General features: G+C 33.5%; 1 protein-coding gene across 2 annotated transcripts; it reads right to left on the bottom strand.

Moving 5' to 3' along the window:
* Window positions 1–1106: 1106 nt before the first annotated feature.
* On the bottom strand, window positions 1107–3968 carry LOC11412774 (F-box/kelch-repeat protein At1g26930). Of its 2 annotated transcripts, none has more exons than XM_003613626.4 (2): window positions 3813–3968; window positions 1107–3053 (listed from the first exon to the last, which is right to left on the bottom strand). In XM_003613626.4, exon 2 carries the CDS (start codon window positions 3047–3049, stop codon window positions 1619–1621), a length of 1431 nt encoding a protein of 476 aa, XP_003613674.2. In that variant the 5' UTR covers window positions 3050–3053; window positions 3813–3968; the 3' UTR covers window positions 1107–1618. The 2 variants fall into 2 exon arrangements, with proteins under 2 accessions (XP_003613674.2, XP_024639993.1); XM_024784225.2 differs by lacking the exon at window positions 3813–3968 and adding an exon at window positions 3630–3670.
* Between the last annotated feature and the right edge of the window lie 14582 nt (window positions 3969–18550).

Raw genomic sequence — 18550 nt, 5'->3', positions numbered from 1 at the left:
ACCGACCACCAGATGGGTTTTGTTCTAACTTGTTAGTGGTATGATTGGCCTCTCGCTAATTTTATTTTAAAAAATTATCTTGAGAAATTATGCTAATTTATGTGTCACGATTTTTTAAATGTTTTTTTTTATGCCAGTCATTTGGCTCAATTAGGATAATATGCATGCAATTTATGAGTTATCATCTTCATTAATTGACATGAAGACACATCATAGTATGCATGTGTAAAATAACTTTACACCGTCAGTGTATAACATTTAAACTCTATTTTTAAATAGTTGTTATACAATTGGCGTATGTGACAATATCATGATTTTTCCCATTGAATATTGGTGTAAATAGTACATCTCCAAACTCAGACTATAATATGTCAACCCAAAACTTTTTACCAAATTTGCAGAGCCTGACTCAGTGACTCTGTACATCTAAGTACTTCATGAGCACTAGCCAATCAACACAACAGACCATATCACAAACACAGACACACATTGTGCAACAAATAAGCAAGTACACAATCCAATGCCATTAACTACAATTTTTACATTTTTTACTTTATCATGATATTTTGTTTATATTTCCTCTTATAACTACAGTTTTTATTATGCAAATTGGACCATTTACCTGTTTTCTGCACCAGTTTAAAAAAATTAGGAAAATACATTCTTCATACCCTTGTTTATATGTTAACAGAATAACACATATACTTCACTCAATTATTATTATTAATAGATTTCAACTATCACAAAAATTATAGCAAGGACTGTGGTAGTTTAAGGACATTTTTCATGTCTGATAATTATGATTCAACTACCCAACATTTAATTCAAATCTACTGTCCAGGGTCTAATATGAGTTTCTCAGACTATGGTGAGGACCATTGTCGATGTACTTACTATAAGAAAGATCTAATAACTATAGTATTAAATAAGATTATGACAAATTGGATGTTTCCATGTTTCAATTTTAAGTTTTCAACTGCAACTATAGTGTCCATGAAATTTTCATCAATGCCTAACAATAGAAGACTATTGCCCTATAGTGTCCATACAATTTGTATATAATGAAATAAATCATTTATGATAATACATGTTGTACCTGTTGCAAATAATAAAAGAATAAATGGAACAGTCACATTCCAATTTTCAACCAAGAGAGAGCTCAAGTTACAAAATCCATGAATTCCAATGGAGAATTGAATCAATACATAATCCAGAAAATTATTTCATTCCTTCAAGAGAACTTAAAACAAACAAACAACAGTAACCTAAATCTGTATTGGAACTTCAATTATTTAACCTATTTCCTTTGCTACATGATACCAAGCTTTGAAAAATCTTGTCAATGAAAATGGGGTGATGATACAAATTTTTCAATGGAACAAAAAAAAAAGGTGAATTAAATTTTAAACATAAGATTAAAAGACTGAAGTTTTCCTCCCTAATCTTGATTAATATCTTAATCTCACCCCTTGCATTCGAAACGAAAATATCAATGAAAGAACGAAAAGGGGGAAGTACCAATTAGCAAGAATCCAGTGTCGATGGACGATGAACCAAAGTTGTGCAACTCGGTGAATTTGAAGCTTAAAAATGTGTAATTTTGGCACCATTCAATGCTTCAGCAACCCATCACCGCACAATTATAAACGAAGTTACCAGATCGTTTTCGAGCTAGTAGACGCCATTGTGGAGGTCCTTCACTAGGTACCCAAGAATTGAGTTCAATGAAACCTTCACCATGAGTCCTAGGTCCGCCAATAACAATGAGCATATTTCCACATGCCCTAAATGCAAGACCCCAACCATTCATCGACATCGCTCGTTCTGGAAGTCTACCAACAGTAATCCACAGTTTTCTTTCCTTGTCATACCTTTTAACTTCCATGTCAGCATAATCAGCAGCATACAATTCATTATCTACAACGGCAATGAGAGGCGGTGCCTCGGTTGCAGCAGGCATCTCAGAACCTCTACTACTTCGTCCGGGGGACATGTCAGGAATATCTGTCCATGTTCTGGTTTGTAAATTATACTCTTCACCGCATGTAAGAAGCTTTGAATCGCGTCCGCCGATTCCACCTACAACATAAAATTTTCCATCCATGAATACACCAGAACACATCTTCCTCGGTTTATTCATGCTCGGGAGTAGTTCAAACGTTTGCGTCTCAGAATTGTATAGTTCGGCGGAGTCAAGTATGCGTCCCTCCGAATCACAACCACCTGCTAATATCGCAATCTCACCAAGGCTTGCAGAGCCGAACAAACATCTTGGAGCATTCATTCTCATTCCAGAGGACCATGAATTTGTCAAAAGACTGTATCTATATATCACATGAGATCTAAGCTCCCTCCCAAACACAAGAAGTTCGGTTCCTACAGCTAAAGATTCTTTATCAGAACACATGAAGCAATCATTTGAAGCCATCCTCGGCAAATGCATCCACCTTTGGCGAATTGGGTCGTACGCTTCCCATTCAAGGAGAGCACACGAGAAATAAACCCAATGTTCCATGATACCATTTAGTCTCCTCCACCTATAAACCTCGCCGTTTCGGATTATTTCACGGAAGCTTCTATTCAGCGAAGCAAGCGAACCATAATCAGACCTTGAACAGCGACTGAGACACACGATTGAGCTGTCTCTGTTCATCCTTGGTAAAAGAGAACCAGAATCCGACGAATCTCCAGCATGCTGCTCCTCATCAGATTGCTGAATACCAGAATCTGATGAATCTATTGAATCACCACCATCATGAACTCCTTGACAAACATTCAAGGGTTCATTGATTTTCTGATCCGTTTCAGGAAGAACAGCATCCTTAGGATGTTGCAACGAAATACAAACCGTTTCAACTATGTGACAAGATTCCAACATCTTAGTACACTTCCTAGGATGATGTTCATCCTCAGCAGAATCAATTTTCATTGGTCTTTTGCCATTTTTGATGTCCAAATCCAGCATGTACTTCATGTAAGACCAATCGTTCTCTGTTTCACAAGTGCTACAAAACAACCTCGAAACAACACAGCAACGACCCTCCAACATGTCTCTACAAAATCAAGAACATGTTCAAACAAAATCAATAAAATCAAATTCAATTTTCTTTTCTCCAACACACCTCAAAAGATTCAAAGCATGTTCAATATAATCAATAATCAGAAACACCAACAAAAGAAAAAGAAACTGAATTCAGATCGTAATCCATTCAATTCAACAAACCATAAATCCACAAAAATCACTTTTTTTTTCTCATGATATGAACAAAGATGGAATCTGTGATTGAAGAAATGCTTCTTGAGCTGGATTAACATATAGATAGATCCAATGAAGAAGAAAAACAACAGAAACTATAAGAAGAATCTTCAATTGAACAAACACATGCAAGAATGAATCCATCAATTCAATGCAGCGACAAAACAAAAAATCAAATTTTGAACAAAACCCATTATTCTTCACACCCCATGATTCATAAAAAAACATATCAATCAAGATCTTAAAAACTTTATATCATAGAACAAACCCAATTAACTCTTTCATTAAAAAAAAAAACCCAATTAACTCATTCAAAAAAATTGAAAAAAAAATGAATAAAAAAACAGAAAAATAAACAATGCTAGATACTTACAGTGTTGAATGAATCACCAAAACGAACCAAAAAAATTGAAAATCAGAAAAAGGGTAGTAATTGATGAACAATTACAAAATTCAACAACAACAACAATCTTCAACTGAAATTTCTCTCTCTCATTTTGTATTATACAAATACAAATAATTAATTAATATCTAATATCAATTGCATGTTACTCACATAAAAAGAATCACTTTTTTCTCTCTCTAGTGTTTGTTTGGTCCTTTGAGAAATCTCTCTGTAAAATTTGAGAGCAAAATGTAAAAGAGAAGAGAAAGAGAACCTCTTCAAGCCCTTATCTCCCTTAAATCATATCTTAATATCCAATTAAATAATAAACGTTTTCTACTAATTTTCTTTTTTGTTTTTTTAATTAAGAATACTTTATGTTTTCAATTTTGATTTTAACTTATAATCACTTTTTCAATGTAGAAAACTTTTACACATAAATATGATAATGTATTCTCATAATATTTAATGAGTTAAAAAACATATAATTTAATTGATGAAAGTTGATTTAGCAAGGAGTTGACACATTTGAAAAACTCACATTTTTAACTTCTTTTGTCAATGTTATGATATCTTCGATGGATTATCGATAAATATCTTTGTATACTCTGATCTTGATAAACCTTCAAAATCCAGTTGTGCAAAACTCTTGTAAATGAGATTTTGTATAATTTTCCGAGTCCTAAATATATGTTGCAATCAACTATTTCACATATTAATGTACAATTTTAAAAATAAATATATTTAACTATTGATAATAAAAATATATAAAAAATTAATATTTTAAAAATATTTATCAAGTCGAATCAAACAATATTATACATTCTAACATTAATATTCATATATTTATTTAAAATATAACAAAAGTAAGTTATACGAATAATGCATATCTTAGAAAATGCAACTATGTATTTAGAAACAAAGGGAATATAAATTAAATATTTAAACCTTTTTATAGAAATGCTGAATTTTTTTAAAGTTATAGCGGTGGACGGTAGTTAAAGACACGGTGGTGTAGAAGCAAAAAGTGGGGACCACAACATAATCGCCGTTTTGTGACCGGTTTACCGGTTTAAAAGGTTAACACACGTTTTGGACGTTCCGTTTGGGATACGTCTCTCTCCGCCGTTGGATTCTGATTCCAATTTATCGGCTAGTCAATTTCTCGTGGAATCGCACGCGACGCGGTGATGATGACGTGGCATCCTTTAAGTGGTTGGTCTTGTAAAGGTAACCGTTAAATCTCTCTCTTCATTTGTGTGTATTTGACTGGTCCATTTTGATGAATTAATAAATCTCTGTTTTTTTTTTGTTTAATTGATTTTTAATTAATTATTATTGTTGTTAAAAAAGTGAAAAGCATGTTTAGAATTTTGATCATGATTTATGATCATTACGGTTGCCAAACACGGATGTGTAAATAAAAATATAAATAAGTTAAGTCAAAAAAGTAGATTATGTCAAATCTAGTTTCTTCTTAACTTTCAATTTTTTTTGAACTCTACTTTGTTTTTTTTCTTTTTTACTGTTTGATGGGATTTATATCGGTCTTGTCCTAGCTACTTTAATTTTACGTTTATTTCTACAGTATGTTTGCATTTATACTTGACTTTTTTTTTGTGAAAATAATTAATATTTTCAGTTTCCAAAATTTGAACACCGTAGGTTTTAAAGAATTTAAAAGCTACATTTACACCTTAAAATTTGTGAATAGGTAAAAAAATATTTTAATTTAAATGATCTTCGTCAATTTAATTATTCTTTTTTGTTAAATAATTTATAATGATTATAAATTCACCCTTAAAGTAAATAAGTAAAAAATTTAGAGTTTGAATACAACCTCTCTAATTAAAACATGTCCTGAGTTATTCTCATGGAACATTTAGTCGATTTTTTTAATCACTTATACAAATTAGTTCGAAATTAGGTATCAATTGTTTTTTAAGTGCTATAATTTCGGACTTAATTTGATAGGAAATTATATATCAATCGTTTGGAGGATTAAATTGTTCAATGTAATTTAAAATCACGTTATTTTTGTCCACTTGCAAATTTCGAAGTGTAAATGTTCAACCTCTAAGTTTTCCATGTTTTGTGCTTTAGATGTATTATGACTTTTACTTATATATTCGGTTTGAACGTAAGTTATTTGAACAACTATATTTTAGATAACATATGAAATAACTAAAACAATAGAGAGATAGAGAAACAATGTAATATAAATATAAGAAAAAATTGTTATATAAATTGTCACAAAATAATTGTATAAATATTATTTTTAATTTGTTTCGTATCTTCTCGGCCATTTGTGGCATAGATGTTGTGTATGTATATGTTAAGAGTCCCACATCGAATGAGAGATGACCTAACAATGTGTTTATAAGTGGGGGTAATCTTCACCTCACAAGCCAATTTTGCGGGGTTATGTTAGGTCCAACCACCATTTCTAAGATGGTATCAGAGCCTCTTCAAGATCCTTGAGCCACTTGCTATCAGGTTTCCGCTATTGGGTCACCTACCGTTTATGTCCACGAACCAAGCCCAATAATGCTGGTCGTAAGGAGGTGTGTTAAGAGTCCCACATCGATAAGAGATGACCTGACAATGTGTTTATAAGTGGGGGCAATCATCACCTCACAAGCCGGTTTTGTGAGGTTGCGTTAGGCTCAACCACCACTTCTAAGAGTATAGGCATACGTGAGGGAGTTTGCAAGATACTATGTGGAATGTATTTCAGTTGACAGAGACGTTGTAGTATATAACGGTGAATTTTTCAAATATTTATCTTTATAGAGAATTTCTAATCATTAAACTACTTTCAAAAAACTTTGTGGCTAATGTTTTTTTACAAAACATATACCTAATTAACTTGAGTTTGATTATTAAAACTTTTATTTTTAAAAGGTACATGGAATAACATTATCCATACTGTAGCAATTGTAATTAAAAACAAGAAAGAGATAAAGTATCACCGAAAGGATTAAGTTGGCTGGACCTAGAGCTTTGACATTGGGACACCTCTACAAATGAACCAAGAGATTAACTTCAATTTTGTTTCCTTCAGACGGTGAGATTCTAAAGTTGAATTTTCATAATCATGTCAAACTTTTAATTATACCAATTCAAATTATTATTTATTGCTACCTAGGCTTTGAATTTGGTAGATAGGGTATACTCTTTTGCAATTATAATCAAAAGTACTACTGTACATCTCTTTTTGCTTATCTCATATAGTACGTGTTTTCTTTCTGATCAAATGTACTACATGCTTCCTCTAAAAAAATATGTACTACATGCTTCCTCTAAAAAAAAAAAGATGTACTATATGCTTCAGTTAAAAAAAGATAAAAAGAAAATTACTACATGCTTTATCCAATTTTTTTAAGGATGTTTTATCCATTTTATGTCGACTAAAACTAGTTCCTATATGATTGTCTCATACAAAAAGTTATTAAATAAATTTTAAAATATAAAAGGCTGGATTAGTTTTTTTTTTAAAGGGTCTTGATTATTTTATATTTTATACTACCTTCATCTTAAATTGTAAGCAAAAAAACTGAAATCACATTTATTAAGAAAACTAATACGTAAAAACTTGGAGTATAGTTTTTTTTATTTTCGTTGGAATAAGTTTTATGGAAAGATGTAAAAACAATTTTAATTGGCTATTGATTATGGAGAAAATGACATAGAGAGAAAATTGAATGTAATTTTCATTTAATTTCATGAGAATAAGCTAAAGTTTTTCCTTAGAAAAGATGGTTTTTTGAAAGAAAAAAAAAAGATTAAATAGGATAAAAGTTTGTCTTTTTTGCTTACAATTTTGGGACAAAGAAAATGAGTTTTTTTTCGCTTACATCTTAGGACGGAGGATGTATATAGTAAGAGTTCCACGGCTTTTATACAACCTGTTCTGCAACCCGATTCGAATTTCAATGTTGGACCCTGCAAGTGGCGGCAAGCCTTAAAGGACCGGCCTGAATGTAAGGGAACCAAACTCATTGTCTTAGGACAATTGTTGTTTTGATATTCATTGTTTCGTAGAAACACATAAAAATGATATACATAAAAAAAACAAAAAAAAAAAAAAACAACGGTAAATAACTACCGTTGGCTTATAAATAGAAAACCGACAATAGTTAACTGCCGCTAAGTTTTTTGATAATTTCCATGTGTTTCTAGAAAACTATCGTTGTGAGAACAACAACACTCTTCTCTTAAATTTGTCATTTTTTTTTAATTTTACATTGTAAAATGGCTTCTTCTAAAATATTATCTAGAATTATTATTAAGTTAAATCATTTTATTATCAATTTAAAAAAGAAATAAAAACAAAATCGATTATAAATTTAATAAATGATTTTACATTATCAAACATATATCAAAAAACATTTCAATAAAAAAGAATATTACAAACTTAAAAATGTCTCATGATTAAATTCACCTTAGACCTCCTGATCGTACTTTATCAAAACGATAATGTTGGTATGGTTGTTCTGGGCGTTTGTATGCTCTCGAATGGTCGAGGGGATGTACCCGTGGACACTCCGGCGTTCAAGTCGGTTTAGAGAGCTAGAATGGAGGTTTAGGGTTTCGATTGATCGTACCTTTGGTGACTGTTTAAAATCCGCTTATATAGAGGTGACATGCAGGAGCCATTGTAAGGCACATCGAGACACTCGACGGTTATGAAATCGTAATCGTCGAGCGTAATATGAGGTATGTGGGAGGAGAAGTTTCCATTTGGTTTGAATGGGTAGCCTGAGGTGCTGTGAGAGCATCCCCTCACAGGGACGGGATGTTGTGAGAGTAAATGACCCGATGTGAAATTGGGCTAGTTTGACTTGGGCCTTAGGTGATTGCTCGATCTAGAAATTTCATGTGAGAGTCTCGAGGATGAGGCTGAGGGGATTGACCTTTGGTTTCTGAACGCCGCGTGTGAAGGCTACTTATGTACTTGAGTGGTTATTTATGTTAAACTATATGACGAACTAGAGGGGGTGAATAACGTTTTTCGTTTTTCAAAAGATTTTGCAAAAGCGTGGATTAACAAAGAGTATGACTATTGAATTTGTGCTTAGTGATGATAACAAAATTAAGACAATGAAAATAAACTAAGATTCAAAGGTGAATTGAGAAGTTCAAATAATGACTCTTATAAAGAAAATCAACAATCAATACACACATATACAAGTTCCAAAACTAAACTATTTAAATCAAACCTATTTACAACAAATCACACTAACAACTAATGAACACAAGGCATGTGAATCAATTTGTATGAAGCTTACTTTCAACTTGATTGTGATAATTAAATTTAGATTCTCTCAATTAAATTAATTGAGATTAGGTGAAGTAAAAAATTGAATTCACAATTAACTTAAGATGTCTCCACGCAAAGAATTCATATGCAATTAAAATGCGAAAATCTAAAAGGATAGGGAGAAGAATAACACCGCGATTTATAGTAGTTCCCCTTGTTTGTCCTCGCTAAGGGTACATCCACTCTTTTTGATAGAAAACGTATTTATCAAAGACTTTCACTATGATGAAAAATGTTTACAAATTTTTATGATTACAAATTTTTTTTTGTCGATTCTCTAATCTTTAACCCTAAGCAACTACACTACCACCAATCTTCAAGTCATCTTGAAATATAGAGCCTATAGGTCTTCGTAACTCAAGCTTACAAGCAATCCCTTGAAATACTTCACCAAGAATTTTTCTATGCTATGTCTAAAGCTTTGATCCTCTTTAACCTTTGAGAAGTTGAGAAACAACCCACACAATTCTCCTTGGAGGTGAAAAGAAAACCTTCTTTTCCCTTAGATGTAACAACCCAATTTTCGCTAGATTTATTTTATTTATTTATTATATGTGTTTATACGTGTTTGTGTGTGATTATTTGTATCTGTATTACATTAGACCCTTGATCCTAGATCAAGTTCCTTGAAAGAAACCGATGTACAACTCTTATAGAACCATAACAATCTATGCCTCAAATTCTATAAAGTTCTTAAAAAAAAAGTTTGATCTGAAGAAAAAGTAGAGAGAGGGTTGGAGAGTTTAGAGTGATATGTGCAAATTGATTCAGTGAATTTGAGAGTGTGTGTAAAGCTATATATAGACATGAGTAACAAGTGCAATTTTATTGACAAATATAACGATATGAATCGATTCTCACTAAGTATGAATCTATTTAGACACTTGAAAACAATGAGATCTGAAGCTATGAAGATTGATACAATTTAATGAACATATGAATCGATTCAATGGTTTTTCTAGATGAATATTGAATCGATTCAAGACTGCATAGGCAAGAACTTGAATTGAATCGTTGAAATCCAACTGAAGATTGAATCAAAGCAAAGAACATTGATACGAATCAAACAAGCTAAACACAAGGGCAGATATGACAAATTAATCGATTCAAAAGATTTGAAATTATTGTTGAATCGTATCAAAGTGATATGAATCATAGTATACATAAATCGATTCATATTGTCATGAAAAACCAAGAAGAGAACACGAGGGCACAAATGAGTCGATTCTCAACACCCATGAATCGAATCACATAGCTATAAAACAAGTTGTAATAAAACTTGACTCACATGAACCAACTTAAACACGATTTTAACATAAGACAGAATGTAGGAAACTAAGATCATGGATGACTAAGGTGGTTTAACATATAAGCTAACTAATATGAAAAGTAAACAACACCTATAATTCAACATCACCAAAATACCTAGTAACAAACATCATCATAACAACTTTTACATGAAGGGCAACTTCATTCTTCCCCTTTTTGATTATGTCAGCCAATTGTTGATGTTATTGTAGTTTTAGCTTCTCCTGAAATTTAACATACTAGCAAGAAGAAAAGGAAGAAATGTAGCTACATACAAATCATCTCATATATGCAACTTAGGTACATCAACATGATTTCTCCCCCTTTGACAACTTCAAAAAGAGATAATTGGCAATGTAAACATCCAGACAAAAGATAATAGAAGGAAGTAAGAGCATATCAAATCAATTACAATTATATATATTTTTTTGGTACATAAAAGGGCAAAGCCCAAAGAAAAAAAATTAAGAATAAACGAACATTCCTAGGCATGAAAACCCATAAATGTCCTCAAACAAAATACTATATAGCTCCTTTGCAAGGACCTCTAAAACAATGGGCACAAAAGAATCTTGTGTAAGACTGTATGTAGATAACCAATTTTCACTTTTGTTTCCTTCATGCAAGGTGTGGTTTATTTGAACCTCCCTAGGAAGTTCAATCAGATCTCGGATTCAACGAATCAACATGGGGATAGCCCCATTAATCTTGAAATTTTATGTTACAATGTCCACTAGCAGTTTGGAGTCGCTTTCCACAATGAGTTGCGAAAAACCTTATCTTTCGGCTATCCTTAAGCCCTCATACATGCCCCACATCTCAGCATAAAGATCATCCCATGTTCCGTTGGAGTCTCGAATAATCCCCCCACAACCTGCAATGTCCAATGACTCCTTATAAGCTACATCACAATTCAGTTTCACCCAATCTCCATGGGGTCTCATCCAACCGATGTAGATAATTGGTAAGTAATAGAAATCAATTAAATATCATATATATTTGAAGCACTTTAGTTACTTGTTTTACAAGTTATCTCATAAAAAACTAAAAAATAATTAATAATTGTCATTTTATGATTTTATATCTTATTCCAACCTTTTGTGTAGGAACTTGCTTGTCGTGACATTTAAAGAGCAAAGAAAGAAGAAGAAATTTAAACTTAAGCACGCCATGGTGAGGACATAGAGAGCATAGGCAGAAGCATCAAATTCTTGGGTTCCAACGCATGGCCAAGCGAGCCCCAAGCGAGGACATGGAGAGAGGCTCGTCACATCAATCCTGCAGCGAAGGTAGGAAGACAACAAGGTTTTCATCAAAACAGGGCGTGGCCAAGCGAGTCTGGACTTCGCCATGGTGAGCAAAGGCGGTTTTTGGGCCACCTTGTTGATATGGCAGAAACACAATGGTGAAGAAATCCTCGGTCGCCATGGCGAGCCTACTGTCGCAGCGAGAAAACACTCTGCAGAAAGAGTATAAAAGTCATCCATTCATTTCCAGTTGAGATATCACATAATTTTTAGAGAGATACATGGGAGAAATTTAAGGAGACAAGCAAGGCATGAGTTTTGGAAGATGGATTCAACCAGATTTATTGAGAAATCACAATCTTGATGTGTATTTCACTCTTTTCTTCTCATTTTTGCAAGGCTACCATGACAATGAGTAGCTAAATCTCATTTGTTGGGATTAAATGTAATTAACAAAACTCGATATGTATTTTCTTTGATCTTAGCAATATATGATTTTAGTTGTTTATTAATATTGATGTTATCCTTGTTTTCTTATGCTTGATTTGTGGATTTGAATTGTTATTGAAAAATGCTTTTTGAATCTAGACGCAGGATAATCATCTATTAAAACCTAAATACTAGAAATGGTTTTGGGTTTGATAATCACTTTAAGTATCAAGCCTTCATGCTATTGTATTGCTTAATAGGTTGAGAAATCGTCGATTAAGCAATACGATCGAACCCACGACATTATTTAGACATAAATGATGCTCGTCGAGTGATACATGATAATATCGAATAATAACTAGTGTCTATATGATTGACCAAGAGAATATGTGCGAGGTTTGCTTAATGAAGTCTAATCCCAGCAGTTTTATATCTCTGTTTAACTCTATCTTAATTACCGCATTATAGTTCGATTATGGTTTACAAAACAAACAAGTTATACCTCATCACTTAGGACGATAATAATTATTGAACAACTTAAAATATCGCACTAGTCCATATGAAAATGATACAAAAATATACTTACTTTTGATACTACATCAATAGTGTCAACAATTTGTGACACTTGTGGCAGGTGGAGATGTTCGCCCTTACCAATGGCTTGGACAAGTTGAAGAATGATACGAATAAGATCAATAGGCCGATGATGGTCATCCTCAAAGATAGATTTGTTCCTCCACTTCCAAAGGTTCCAACATGTCACTATAAAGATAGATTACCATTCCTCCTCGTGTGCTCCACGCTTCTAATGGGTGAGGTTATTGAAGATCTAGTCCCTGCAATTCAAAGAAAAGAAACTAGTAATATGATTTGATGCCACTAACCTGATCCAAACCTGGGTTGCGTAAACACAGTCACGCAAAACATGGATGACTGTTTCGTCTCCATTACCACAACTAGGGAAATGGGCGAAACTCCAATTCCCCATCTACTTCGACGGTAGTTTGTTAAAAGGAAGTTCAGGAACTAAAACTATGTGCTGAATTTTTTTATAGGAACCAACACATGTCATTTTTTTTATAAGGACTAAAAATAAAATTGACTATATTTATAGGGACCAAACACTTATTTAACCCTAAAAAGTATGAAGACTAGACATGAGTTGACTAAAATGTAGGAATCAAAAGTGGTGATGAAAAACTTTTAAATGACTAAATGCTAACAAAAATTTTAGAGAGATTAAAACGAAAAGCTGATATATTTATATGGATTAAAAACATATTTAATCCTTCATTTAATTACAAAGTATATTTAAAAAATAATATTAATTAAAATATTAGTTAGCTCAGTTGGTAGAGATATTACATATTATATGCAAGAGTCAAAGTTTGAACCCCGAACACCCCACTTCTTCACGTTTAATTGTGTAAGCTCTAGCACTAAACTACTTCACTCAAAAAGAAAAAAGAAAAAAAAACGTCTACTATATTGTCTCCTACGGTGAGAGAGACCTGTACATGTCATGCATCTCAGCCGGCACCTGTGAGTTCTAGGTTCTATAACACGTTGCATTTTTGTCCAGGTATTTTCCTTACTAAATTTAAAGGTGTATAGCTTTGACGTCAAAATAAAAAATTGAATGGTGTATAACTAGTAACTATGGTGGCTAGCCTGACCGTTCCTACGAATTTGGAGGTTCGGCTCTCTAAGTGGAAAAAAGTATGTAATAAAATTAAAATGTATTTTTTTTAAAATAACAATGTTCTATTTAAATTTTTTATATAATAAATACAAGATGTCATGTATATGCGGTACACCCAAAGATAAAAATTACTACCGTATCCACAAAGAACCTCAAACCACCATCCCAAAAACACCCACATAATACCAAAACTAAGAGAATTATGCTCTTTACCCAATAAAAATTGCTCGCTCCCAACTGAAAAGACAAAAATACCCCTACGCATGTTAACTCACGCTAGTGTTAATTTTGCGTGAGTTAACTCACGGTTATTACAGGTCTACGTGAGTTAACTCAAGTTCATAGCAGGCATCAGTTTCCTGCATTTAATGCAATGCAACCAAGTCATAAATGACTTTTAACCTTGACACATTCAAAACAGAACCGAATTATGCAGTTTAACAACATTATCAGATAATACAACATAAACGATCCAAATCACACAAATTTGTCGTTAACATCACTTAATCACACTTAACGACACGTAAACGATCCAAATTACACCTATTTATCCATAAATTACATAATCTCACATAAATGGTCAAAATTACACAAATTCATCGTTAAATTATATAACCACAAATTCATTAAAATTCAACAATACAGACACAAATTCGAACAAATTACGATATTACACGTTAATAAATATTACACTTCAATGGATCAGACGTAAAGATTCAAAGTGTTATTTTCAACCATCACACGAAACATGTAATCAGCGTCGGTATCATCTTCGACAAGTTGTGGAAAATACACGGTCTTTCAAAAGTTCTCTTCCTTATCCTCCCCCAAGTCCACGCTTGGCATATTTACTATTACATCACATGTTCTTTGATTTGAACCAATATGGATAAAGAAGTCGTCAAGTTTTGCCTTCAACTCGTCCAACTTCTCGGTGGGGTTTACAAAGAACCTAACCTTCTTTTTCACGGCTACATAACGAACATGAAGTTCAACTGGATCTTGTGTATCTTTAGACATGTTTCACTTCACAAAATATAATGAAAAACAAATATGAGATAAATAAGATAAAATAAATAGTTGAATAATCAGAGACCAAAAAATGCGAGCAATAATTGGCGTGACATAACCGACCACAAAAAAAAAAATTCACTCCATATATTTATATAATATATATAATATTAGTTATATATTGGCCATAAATATCCAAATTACATAACCGGCCACCAAAAAATACGTCGGGGTGTAATACCACAAAAAATAGGACGAACACCGACCGATCAAAAAGTGTCATAACCTAGCTAACTAGGCTAGTGATAGTGCATAATCAACATCTTCATACATGACTTCGAAATCTTGCTTTGGCTTTTCCGGAGTCGGAGTGTCACAAGTAATAGGATTGTGCTCATTTGTTGGTTTCTTTGGCGGCTTCGGCTCCTTAGACATGAGCTCATTGAAGGCGGCTTGTCTATCCATAAACTCAAAATGTCATTTCTCCGCCTCACCAATCTTGTGATTCATCCTCTCCTTACAAGGAGGTGGTAACAGAGAATCTTCTTTCAACAAAACATGAAGAAAGTGGCCGGGAATTAAGCAAAGACACATTATGTTGGAATGTGGCTTAAGTGGTGAAGCACTTCGGATTGGAAAATATGTCTCACATATACCTATTTTGGGCAAAGTCAATAGAACAACGGCTCTATTGTAGCAAGTAGCAATAATGTGACCCATATCCGGAGTAGTCAACCACTTATCTACCGGTGCAATACCACTTCTACTTGTTGGAGGGTGTAAACCATCCAAGATAAGTTTAAAACGCCTCTTGGTACCATATATCGGCAAATAGTCACTCTTATGATTTTTCAACTCAATAATAAGTGAATTACGAACCAAAACATGACTATCCTCATCCATTCCCAAGTGCCTAGCTATGACCCAGAAACCACAATTACCATCTCCTCTAACATTCACAATGTCTTCAATGTAAGGTCTCATGATCATTGGAATTTGTGAAATTTATGGTATTTTCAAATAAGGAATCAGTTTTAAAGTAGGAGTCGAAGCTTGTGAGCGGGAGCAAGTGCCAAGACGTGCACCTTTACTCTTTTGGAACATTACTCTTGGCTTATGAGCATTGACTATTGGGATTTGGAGAATCAATAGTATCCCACCTAGAGGGGATTCGACCCTTGAACCTCGTTTTCGGTGTAGACTTTATCCTTTTAGGTGCTCCCTTGGTTACCACTTTTCTCGGAGGCGGCTTCAACATTGTGTTCTCCGGAAATCCTAGTTCACGCAACTTTCCTTTGATGTGGAGTTTCATCTTGCAAGGGGTCCTCTTGAGACGTTCTTGAATGGTGATTCATTCCTCCGTAATGGAAAAATGTGCATCAACCTCTTCTCCAATTACACTTAACCTTTGCCAATGAGGGTGTATTTCATCGAAAGGAATAGGCAATTTTTTCTTTCTTTTCTCGGCAATAATACAAGCACAAGGCAACCCGAACGATGTCATTTGCACACAACCACAATCTTCTTTAGCAAAGCCGAATGTCCTAGAGCGTTGTAATTCCCTATCGATGAAACCCAAAGCGGCTCTAGAGACAAACACGAAATAATTTATTTTTTTTAAAAGTGATTTTTATTACGGTAAACAAACACAAAATAAATTCTGATTTGTCATAAAATCTCTAAATTATTTTTATAGCAAAATCACTTTTATTTTAATCCGTAATAAACGAGCTCTAAGCCAAAGATTAATCACTTTTATTCCATATTGTAATTTCAACTTTTTAAATATAGTTTGTATCAAACCTATTATTTTACTGTGTTTGTGTAATATTAATATTAATAAAAAAAATTATATTTTTCAATAAAAATCAATAAAAATTACATATTTTGCATTTTGGATATCCAAAATCCGATCCAAATTAAACCGCATATATTCGGATCGGATAGGTTCAATTTTTTTAGAATAGTCAACCAAATCAAATCGAACCGCATGTGATTTTTATTTTGGATTGGACGACATTTTGTCTCAAAACTAATCTAAATCGCACCGTGAACACCCCTATTTCTATACATTTGTGTTTATTTTTGCTTGTATATTTTTTGCATATGACGTAGTTATGCTTGAAGTCACATGAGAAATTGAATGGGGAGGCTATATACTTGCAGACAAGCCTCATAAGTGTATGGTTTTCGCCTGAATAGAAGCAAAATTGAGTATATGGAATGTAACTTTAGAAAAAGGCCAAATGGTTCTACCTTGGAGGTGGAAGTTGGAGATCATATCATACCTGAAATTACATGGTTTAAATATATTGGGTCCATAGTAGAAAATGATAGAGAAATAGAAGCAACAGAAATGATAATTGAACACAAAACATTAGACACATATACGACACCATACGTATTTACTGTTGCTTAATACGTTTTTTTTTCTTTCTTTTTCTTCTTTTCTTCTCTCTGCCTTTAACCACGTCTCCTTCCTTCCTCTACCAAGTATACAAAGGTTTTCTTTCTCCAAAGCTCTGACAGCAACACCACCACAACCGCCGCCGACGATTGCTCAATTGAGATGTTCCGGCGATGACGTACCTTGCTGTGGTGATTGGATTCCGGTCTCTCACTCCGTTCGTCTCAGATCCGCTCCGTCAGTTATATCTCTGGCGTCTTCACCAGCTCGGTTGTCGTTATCTGATTGGATCGTCGCCGATGTGAGGGAGAAGACGATGTCATCGGCGGCGTGAGGGAGAGCTGATCTGAATAGATTGATGGTGTGAGGACGATGGGGGTTGCAGTGGTGAGGAAGACTGAAGAAAAGATGAGAAGGATGGTGGTTAGGTGAGGACGGCGGTGGTTTTGACTGACAAGGACGGTGTTGGTGGTGGCTGTGGTGGTGGTGAAAATGTTGTTGCTGGGAGAGAAGAAGAAGTTAACGGGAAGAGGAGAAATAGAAAGGCATGGAAAATGAGAATAATGGAGTGGAGTTACCAAACTACCCCTCGAGTTCACACCAAAATTATTATTTTGCCCATGGTGTTGTATTTGTGTCCAAAATTGTGTGTCTACTTATCATTTCTCTAGAAGCAAATGTAAATGTATTCAAGTTAGGTGGTTGAAATGGAGAAGGACATCAAGTGTCTTATGTTGTAAGAGAATACCGCTTAAGTTGAAAAGAAAATTGTATCGGACAATAGTCAGACCGACAATGTTATATGATACAAAGTGTTGGGTGGTTAATAACTAACACGAGAATCAAGTAAATGTATCAAAGACAACTAACACGAGAATCAAGTAAAGATATTAGAGATAAGGATGTTGCGTTGGATGAGTGGTAAAACTAGAAGAAATGTGATTAGGAATGACACCATTAGAGAGAGGGTTGAGATAACACTTTATAGTAGAAACATTATTAGAAAATAGGCTTAGGTGGTTTTGACATGTTAAGAGAAAACTCGCAGATGATGTAGTATGAAGAGTAGATCAGATGGAGGAGAGTCAGGTCAAAAAGGGTAGATGAAGACTTAGAAAAATTATAATTGTAACTATTAAGAAAGATTTAGAGGTTAATGAGTTTGATCCAAATATGGTTTATGATATAACATTATTGCATACTTTGATTCATTTAACCGATCTGTTTGGTGGGATAAGACTTAATTGTTGTTGTTGTATATTTATTTTGCCTTGTTTCATGTTTATAATTGTATGCTCCAAAACATAAATGTGTTCATAACAAGGTGGGTGTAAAGTAGCAAAATGGATTTACATAATTTAATGAAAGTTACAATGTTAACGCATAATTTACGAGCTTAAAATAATAAAGATGAATGATATTTTGGTCGAAATAAAAAGATATACACCTTTTTTGATCCCTTAATTATTTAATTGGTATCGC

This window comes from Medicago truncatula, chromosome 5, assembly GCF_003473485.1.
Source record: "Medicago truncatula cultivar Jemalong A17 chromosome 5, MtrunA17r5.0-ANR, whole genome shotgun sequence".
Taxonomy (NCBI): Eukaryota; Viridiplantae; Streptophyta; class Magnoliopsida; order Fabales; family Fabaceae; genus Medicago; species Medicago truncatula.
The sequence above is the reverse complement of the archived record's forward strand: the minus strand, read 5'-3'. Positions and strand labels throughout refer to the sequence as shown.

What these genes read in the sequence shown, in the direction of transcription:
- LOC11412774 (XM_003613626.4), bottom strand. Translation starts at nt 3,049, where the DNA reads ATGTTGGAGGGTCGTTGCTGTGTTGTTTCGAGGTTGTTTTGTAGCACT.